Source organism: Heloderma suspectum, chromosome 1, assembly GCF_057233095.1.
Source record: "Heloderma suspectum isolate Gila_16-S chromosome 1, 16-S_ref, whole genome shotgun sequence".
NCBI lineage: Eukaryota > Metazoa > Chordata > Lepidosauria > Squamata > Helodermatidae > Heloderma > Heloderma suspectum.
This window is the reverse complement of record NC_139458.1, coordinates 191,459,228-191,468,233: the sequence shown is the minus strand read 5'-3', so window position 1 is coordinate 191,468,233 and position 9,006 is coordinate 191,459,228. Positions and strand designations below refer to the sequence as shown.

The following is a 9,006-nucleotide window of genomic DNA, read 5'->3' as shown; positions in this document are numbered from 1 at the left end:
AACTCCCAGCATGGCCTAAATTACTAACAATTAGCTGCTCTTTCATGACACCCACAATCAGCTGCCTGAAGTAGCCGCCTCACTCTGCCTAATGCAGGGGGTGGGCAACTTGTGGCACTCCAGAAGTTTTGGCCTGCAACTCCCATCATGCCTCACCATTGGCTATGCTGGCTAGGTTTGATGGGAGTTGTAGACCAGAAACATCTGGAGGGCTTAGATGTGCCCAACAAGTTGCCCACCTCTGGCCTAATGGTTGGGCTGGCCCTGTCAATTAGCCTTGCCTACAACAGCAGTCCTTTTGCTTGATCATTCCTTGCAGGGCTGCGCCCTCCTGGCCAATCTCAGGGGGCTATAGCCCCGTTCTTCTGGAGTCCCTAGATGTTTGAAGTATGGAAGATGACTAGCACCTCCTCCTGCAGATATTTATATGCCAGATTATGGGTGGGGCTGTGGTCTGGTATGCTGTATTCAATACCATACCACAGCCCCACCTGTGGTATTGTGTGCAGGCTAAGTCAACACATTTAAGCATGGCTAACTCTGCACAGGTCTGCAGGAGTAGGCTTCCTGTTGCAAGGCTTAGTTCACTGCTATTGGACTATCTTGGAGGCTCTAAAACAGGAGCAGGAACCTTGTGGCCCTCCAGATGCTTTGACCTATATAGCCACTGGTGAGGGGTGAGGGGAGTTGTAGGCCAAAACAACTGGAGGGACACAACTTGTCTACCCCTGCTCTAAAACTATATGTCTTGCATCCTTAAGAGGAGGAGGAAGGCAGGATTAGCAAAGTGCTGGCAAAGATGATTGGACAATGGTTAAAATGGGACATGGAGTGGTGATCACAAAGGGCTTCCAAAGGCATGACTTATTTACCCTTCTTTTTAAGCAGTTAGAGGCACAATCCTATGCATGTTTAGACAGAAAAAAGTCCCACAACTCCCAGCATTCCCCAGGGGAATGCTGGGAGTTGCAGGACTTTCTGTCTAAGCATGCATATGATTGCGCCCTTAAACTGGAATAAGCCCTATTGAAACCAGTGGGATTTTTCTCTGAGCATGCATGCATGGGATCGGACTGCATAGCACTCACTCACTGTGAATAACCTAGGAAGATGATTGCAGTTAAAGCGTCGGGCTGTGTTGTGGAGAGCATAGGTCAGCTTTCCCCAGTCTGGTGCCCTCCAGATGCTTTGGACTGCAACTCCCAGAATTCTTGACCATTTACCATGCTGGCTGGGGCTGATGGCAGTTGAAGTCCCAAACATCTGGAGGTCACCAGGTTGGGGGAAGCTGGGACAAGTTGCCTGCCCACTGGTTTGTAGGCTGCAGTTTCAAGGGTACAGAACCAGAATGTCTCTGAGGACACTGCCACATGCTGAGAAACAATAATTGTACCACCTACCCCGCAAGTAACCAGGGCAAGTGTGCTGTCCAGGTCCCCAAGCATGTTACCAGTCTGAGCCCTGCTTGTAGTGAAGTGCAATACAAGGTAACAAATTTTGTGCCCCTCAGCCTGCCCACCAACCCCAGCCCCAAATAACAGCTAACAGACCCTTTGCCTGAGACAGCAGGAGGAGCAGCCTGCTAGGAGAGTCAGTTAACAATCCCTCAGTTCTTTTGAGGTCAGATTGCATTGTGGCCTCTTATAACCCAGCTTGGGGTATAATATATTTATACTATAAAATTATGAATATTAATATTTATAAAGAATATTAAATATATTTATCATATAAATTCTATATTATAAAGCTGCCTGCTTTCCTTTTTCTGCATTTAACTGGTGCATAGATATGCAGATAGATAGATAGATAGATAGATAGATAGATAGATAGATAGATAGATAGATGTGTGTGTGTGTGTGTGTGTGTATATATATATATATATATATATATATATATATATTTCATGTATTGCGCATATCTATGCAGCAGTCAAGTGCAGGAGGAAAGCAGGCAGCACTTGATGACGGTCAGGAGGAGTTGAATCAACGCCACTGCTGGTGCCTGGAAAATTCCACCCCGAAGAGGCTGGCGGGGTGCCATGGGGGCTTTTGCGAGGAGACCCCATAGAGCTCCGAGCTTTCAAGTCCGATGTGACCAGTGCGGTGCCAGCAGCGGCCCAGACGCTTCGGCCTTAGGTGCTGGCGGAGCAGAAGGTTCAACTGGCGACAGCCACAGCACATGCGCTTCTGGCACCATGGAAATTCATCAAGAAAATGCCCAGGGAAATCCCAGCGAGCAAGAGCACGCGCATTCATACACAGAACCCGAAGACATTGACTGAGAAGTGAAGTTGCGCCGATTTCAGTGGAGGTGCCTCTTTCCCAATAAGGCTATGTAAGGCTACAACTTATATGGACACTTATATGGGAGGACGCTCCGTAGAACTTGGCTGGACTTACCTCCAATGACCTGTATCGTTGCACAGGCTCCAACTTGCAGTGACATTAGAAGCAGCCATTTCCACTACCCTCAAAATACGGGCGCGGGGGGAGGAGGAGGACCCTCAAAGTGGTATTTGAGCCCCAGAACTGTTTCCAGTGTGTCATCACTCAGTCCTAAAACACATGAAGTACTGACACAAGGCTAAGAGTGCCTCTGAGCTCGTGTGGGTTTCCTTTTCTTCATCCCCCCAGTAAACCCAAAGCCAGCTTCCACACCTCTGGGATTTAGAGCTGAGTTGGCTGGTGAGGGTCTGGCTTCTAGGCAGGCTTGAGCCCAGGCCCCCCACCCAAGACACTGTGCCGCCTGAAGGCAGCAGCAAAAGGCTCCCCCCACGGTGCACAGTACCCAAAGGCAACCAAGTTATTTTGGCACCTGAGGCAGAAATCAAGCAAGCACCGCTCCCCCTCTCCGGCAGCAAAGTACAGCAATTACAAATTAAAGAACAAATCTGCTGCCCCCAAATCAGCAGCCTGAGGGGCCTAATGGTAGGGTTGGCCCTGACCGGCTCTTGCAACTTCGATTTTTAGAGCTCTCCTTGCTTGACAGTTTTGCCCACTGCTTGACAACCCCCATGAAAGCAGCGTGACACCATGTGGTGTTTGGGGGGCGGGGGGAGCATAAGGCAGATAGCATACTACTTAAATATTAACAAAACTGCTTTTTATGGGGGGGGTGAAGAGCTACTACATTAGCACGTGATCTGAGATGCGAATTGTTTTGCAGAATAAAGACAAGAGGGCGTTCGCTCTTACCTGTAAATTTCCCCTTGCTCCCGTCTCCCCCGGCCCCTCCCCTACCATATACTTCTATGAATTGTCTTGCTGCTGAATCAGCCACTGCCTCCATCCTTGTCTAGAAGCAGCTCAAACCCTTTTGGGCTTTTTAACAAAATCTGTTTTGGCATCTTGAGACGTTTTAGCATCTTCCTTTTGCGGGTCTATGTTAGATGCTCTCCCGTTTTTGCACTTCTTGTTAGCTCCTTCCATGAGGCAGCTGCAAACCTCTCCCTCGGTCGGTCTCCATCCAACAGAAGCATTTTCTCAATGGAATCCTCTCCTCGCCCCTCCCATCCAGGCGATAGCTGCAGCGGCGGTCAGCGTGTGCATACGTGGAGGACGTGGTCTCCCTCCAAAGAGCCCGCATCACTCTGGAATATAGAATTAGTGAATTATGTGTATGTATTGCAACTCCTCCGCCCTCTCCACCACGCATGCTCCAAAAAGGAATTCTCTCCCCCTCCCCCCTCGCTGGCAAATAACACGTTTCTGCTGTTCATGACGCGCTATTTCTCAATGAGAAGCCACCAGCGGATATGTAGCAAGTCCATGGTCTTGCAGAGAGATCGCGAGAGAGTCAGCAAGCAGAAGGGAAATGCTACTGAGCAATAGAAACAGGACAGGCATAGAATAAAGTTCAGTCTACAGCCAAGCCGCAAATAGAGCAGCGCCGAGCAGATGGGCTTAAAAAAAAACTGTGCTAAATTCAATGTTATAACTAGGACGGATATTTAGGTCACAGTCTTTGGGGAGCCCAGTTCGTTGTCTATTTCAGTTACTGTTTCTGTCAAAGTTTATGCGATCTGATAATCAGACATTGAGCGGCGCCTCCTATCTTACACTCCTAAATGACTGCAGTAAGAAAGGCAAATCAATTTATGTCAGCGGGAGCTAGAGACTCAGCCCCGTTTCTACCAGCAGCCTCGTAATCATCAAATTCCACGTGTCTATCTTAGATCGGGCCGTCTCCTGTTATAGACACACTCCCAAGGTCATTCAGTTTTGGACTCCCACCTTCCCTTAAACGTATACAAGCAGAAACAGTCCTATCAGGGTTCACCCCTTATTCCTTCTGTCCTGGCAGACGGAGGAACCCAGGAAGCCGCCTTATACCGAGTCAGACACTGGGTCCATCTAGCCCAGTGTTGTCAGCACTGACCGGCAGCAGCTCTCCAGGGTTTCAGGCGGGATTCTTTCTAGCCCTTCGTGGAGATGCCGAGGATTAAACCTGGGACTTCGGCATATCACTGCGCCAAGACGCTTCGAATTAACACTAATTCCAAAATCGCGGTGGTAGTTTCGGGAAAGGAACTCTGCACGTGCTCAAATGCTTTTTTTTTTAATACAACTTCATCCGTTCCAGAACTGTGCTCTGGCACTGAAACCCGCTCCCGGGGCTGAGCCCTGCTTTAAACGAAGCTTTTACCCTCCAGGCGCTTTTGAAATCCAGTCCCACTCAGGTGCTATATAGGATGGCTGTGTGTTAAGCTCCCATTGAGAAGGCTTGGCATCTCATTCATGAATTTTCGAAACCGCTTTCGTTCATCTCCCTGCACCGAAGACGTTTTTCACGTGCGGAGATCCATGACTTTAGGTTCCCCAGCATTTTTGCGTAGGCATCGATTTAGCCATGAAATGTGCTCCTCCACGTGTGTGTAAAAATAGCTCCACGTCAGTCCTCTCAGCGGATGCGGTCGGGTTTTCGTCTCGCGGCAGGAGGCGGCACGGGAGCCGCGTGTGTTTGCTGTTCCTTCATCTTAATCGGACCTTGAGACCCGCACATTTCCATGGAAAGATAACCACGTGCAGAGCCGCTTCAGGGGGAGACTCCCAGGGCAAGAATCAGCTGGCACAGAAGCTCACCCCCGCCTCTGTGATTCTGCATTGTGACCAACACCATGTATCTGTGTGGTTACAGAAAGCCAACACCCTATTTCTTGCCATTCAAGCACTCTCCTTTATGGGGAAAGGGGGCGGTTATATTCTGAGCTCCAGCAAGCCTATTAAAATGATATCCATGCGTGATTAATTAATTTTAAAGAGGGGAAACGAGTCCGCTATAAACCAGGAGTGCAAGGCTACTCACACTTACTCGGGAGTAAACGTCATTGAATTCACTGGGACTCTCTTCCTAGTAGGCATGCATAAGGATCGGGCTACAAGGGGGATTCCCTCCACATGGAATATATCCATCGCCAGCGGTTTCTGTACTGACGTATGCAGTTACGGATTGTAACATTACAGTAAGAGAAATAATTATCTCCACCCAATTCCCCCGGCTCCCAAACAAGCAGCGCGCCTTGCGCTCCCCGCCCCCGCGTTAAACACCTCGAACTTTAAATATGTTAATTCGAAAGTATGGTTAGATTTGCAGCCTTACTGGGAAGTACTTTCCATTAAAATCAGCAAGGTGCATTTCTCCAGAATCGCGTTTAGAATCACGCTCAGAATTACAATTAAGGGCTCTTACACTTCCCTCTGAAATCTATCAGGCGCTGTATGATTTAAAGAGAAGGACGTGAGTCTTTTGTGCTTTTTTTCATTTGCTGACGAATACATGCATAGAAGCCACATCGTACATCCTCAAACAAAGGGCCACGTGGTAACTAATCTCTCGCACACTGGAAACCTCTTTTTTTTATAGTTTTCTCTCCACTCACTCTCTCGCGCGCGCGCAAGTCCAAAATCTAATTATGCATCCCGTGACAATCAATAGCTGCTCAGCAGTATCTATCACAGAGTTTGCGTTTCTTGATGGAAGGCCTGGAGTCGAGATTGCCTTTCTCGAGCCATTAACCAATAATAATATACAGTGGTGTAAGTTCCCCATGCTCTTTAGGCTCACGCGTTGTGATGGGGGGGGGCGGAGGGGAGAGAGGAGGATTTTCACGGTACAGCTACACTCGTCGCTTGTGTGTGCAGCTCACACTCCAGCGAGGATCGGCCGTCGACGTGATCGCCTCCAGGAAGAAAGAGGATGCTGCTGTTGCCTCTCTCCGCCACCGGCTTTCGCTCTGCCTTCTCCGCCTCCTCCCTCCCTCGGCTCACGCGTCCTCCCTCCCCGCCCTGCCTCCTCAGTGGTCGGCCGGCTGCGTTACGCAGGAGCCGCCGCCAGCAGGAGCCGCACTTAGCAGAGCGTTTGACGCGCATCTCCAGAGAAACAGCGGCAGCCCCCTTTGAGTAACTGGGGAGGGAAGACGAGAGAAGCCCCGCATGATCCACCGAGAGGGAGGGGGGAACCGGAGCTGAGACGAGGCGCGGAGCTGGTGATGGGGAGCGGGGAGCGGGGGACAGAAAGCGGAGCGGGGAGAAGGAAGAGGGGAATTGGCCAAGGCTAGCAGGCGGATGGCCCCACGTTGTGGGTCCCGCCGGGTTCTCCCTTTGCTCCAAGAGAGGTCAGGAAGCCCCGGGCAGCTTCTGACAGTAGCACGTGGCGAGTGGCTTCCTAGCTAGCCCTGGCTTCTTCTTGGGACTTCACTCGGAACAAGTGCAGCGGTGGCGGCGCCTTCGCCTTCGTGCCCCTGCTTTCCTTGTGCCAGCCGGAGCTGCGGGCTGAGGCATAAGTAGTACCAAAAGTTTGCGAGTGGAGGTCCTTTTTAGCGGGGTGGTGGAAAGAAAGAGGAACCATGTCAGCCCCCGCCAGCTTGGACTTCGCTGCAGTGGAAAGTTTCCTAGACAGACACCCGGAGCTGGTGGAAAAGTGGCTGAAGAGAAGAAACTCTCTCCTCGGCAAGGCGGCTCCCAGTTCACGCGGCGGCAGCGGGGCGGAAGAGCGGCCGAGCAGCCGCAGCAACGGCGCCGCCTCGCCGCCTCGCCGCCCCCCCTTCAGCTGGGACGTGGGCCCAACGGGCCCGGAGACGGAGGCGGCCGGCGGGCTGCAGCGGCGGGCGTCGCAGAAAGAGCTGAGGAAAAGTTTCGCGCGCTCCAAGGCCATCCACGTGAACCTGACCTACGACGAGCACGTCCACGCCCGCGCTCAGGAGCCGCTGAGCAGCGCCAGGCGCCGCGCGCTGCTGAGGAAGGCCAGCTCGCTGCCGCCCACCACGGCGCACATCCTCAGCGCGCTGCTCGAGTCCCGGGTCAACCTCCCCCAGTACCCGCCCACCGCCCTGGACTACAAGCGCCACCTGAAGGAGCACAACGAGCGCCAGTTCTTCCTGGAGCTCGTCAAGGACATCTCCAACGACCTGGACCTGGGCGCCCTCAGCTACAAGATCCTCATCTTCGTTTGTCTCATGGTGGACGCCGACCGGGGCTCCCTCTTCTTGGTGGAAGGCGCCGCCGGCGCCGGCAAAAAGAGCCTCGTTTCCAAGGTCTTCGACGTGCACGCCGGCACCCCTTTGCTGCCTTGCTACAGCACCGAGAACTCCAACGAGGTGCAGGTGCCCTGGGGCAAAGGCATCATCGGCTACGTGGCCGAGCACGGCGAGACTGTCAACCTCGCCGACGCTTACCAGGTAGGACTTGGCAACGGCCAGGCTCTCAGACAGCGCCTGCTCGTATTGTTTTTACACCGCCTTTCGGCTGATCCGCCCCCAAGGCGGCTTGCACCACAACTAGGAAAAGATAGCCATATATGCAATCATAACAATACCCTGGGCACAAAATCACTTTACAGAATCAACTTCTAAAACCAGCCGGTTTAAAAACAAAAGTACAGAAAAGAATCCCACCCCCTTCATCAGCACTATTCAAGATCTGCTGTTTGTTGCTAAAACTTGGGGCATGGGTTGAAAGTACGTGGGGCAAAATCCAATACAAGTTGTAGTTGGAGTAGACTCACTGAAACGAATGGGAGTTAAGTTATTCACTAACTTAAGTCCCATTCATTTCAGTGGGTCTCCTCTAAGTAGGACTTGTGTTGGATTTTATCCCATAACGCAGTCACCTTGCTGAAGCTAAGTAGGTCTCAGTCTGGTTGGTGTCCTGATGGGAGACCATCTATGCTGCCCTGCATTAATTACATGACGGAGAAAAAATATGGGATGCTATGGGTTGTATCCAATGTTAGACTTATTTAAATCATACTCATTTCAAGGGGTCTACTCTAAATAGGACTAACATTAGATACAACCCCTAATAAACATACTTAATAAAAATGTGTTGATATATTCTCCCCAACCCACAATAGTCAAAGGAGGATCCTGTTAAAGGGGTGTACGATGTTGATGCTCGGGGTAATTAAAGAGGAGTGATAGGGTGGATTTCCCCTACTCTTTCACTAGGATAGTCAGATGAGAGGGAGCCACAGGGCAATCACATAAAAAAATTACCACACAGAAAGTCATTTGAACCTTCTGATCACTTGTTTAAGCCCAGTGTTGTTCTCTATCTAGCATCAGGGATGTGGAGATATTTTAAGCATGTGATTGGGGGCCAGAGTTGCTTCACATGTTTATAGTGGCACAAATGGGAAGCTTGACTCTCTGTTGTCTGCATCACCCCCACCTTCCCACCCCAATCAGCATTAACCGTTTTCCATGTGTGTTACAGTTATCTGTAAAATTCAGTACATAAGACTTTTGGACTTTAATGTGGGCTTTAACCTAGGCTCAAAGCCCTGCTCATTTGGAAAGCTCACTGAATGGCTTTGAGAAAGTCCTTATCCTTGTCTTGTCTTGCCCTTCCTAACCTGTCAGGGCTGTTATGAGACTAACATTGGTCTCTGATCTCAGAAAGAAGGGTGAGATACAAATGTAACAGATAAATACACCATATATTGTCTGAGCTGAGGAAACATTATCTTATTCCAAAATCTAATTTGAACCAAATTCCAGCTGTGTGCAGG

At 50.6% G+C, this 9,006-nt stretch overlaps 1 protein-coding gene across 3 annotated transcripts in view; it reads left to right on the top strand.

Moving 5' to 3' along the window:
• The first annotated feature begins 4,565 nt into the window (after positions 1–4,565).
• PDE11A (phosphodiesterase 11A) overlaps positions 4,566–9,006 on the top strand; it is a 255,148-nt gene continuing 250,707 nt past the window's right edge. For all 3 annotated transcript variants that reach the window (XM_084814457.1, XM_084814447.1, XM_084814442.1), the window contains exon 1: positions 4,566–7,675. In XM_084814457.1, coding sequence (XP_084670583.1) covers positions 6,845–7,675 — 831 coding nt within the window. In that variant the 5' untranslated portion in view covers positions 4,566–6,844. The remainder of the gene's footprint in view (positions 7,676–9,006) is intronic.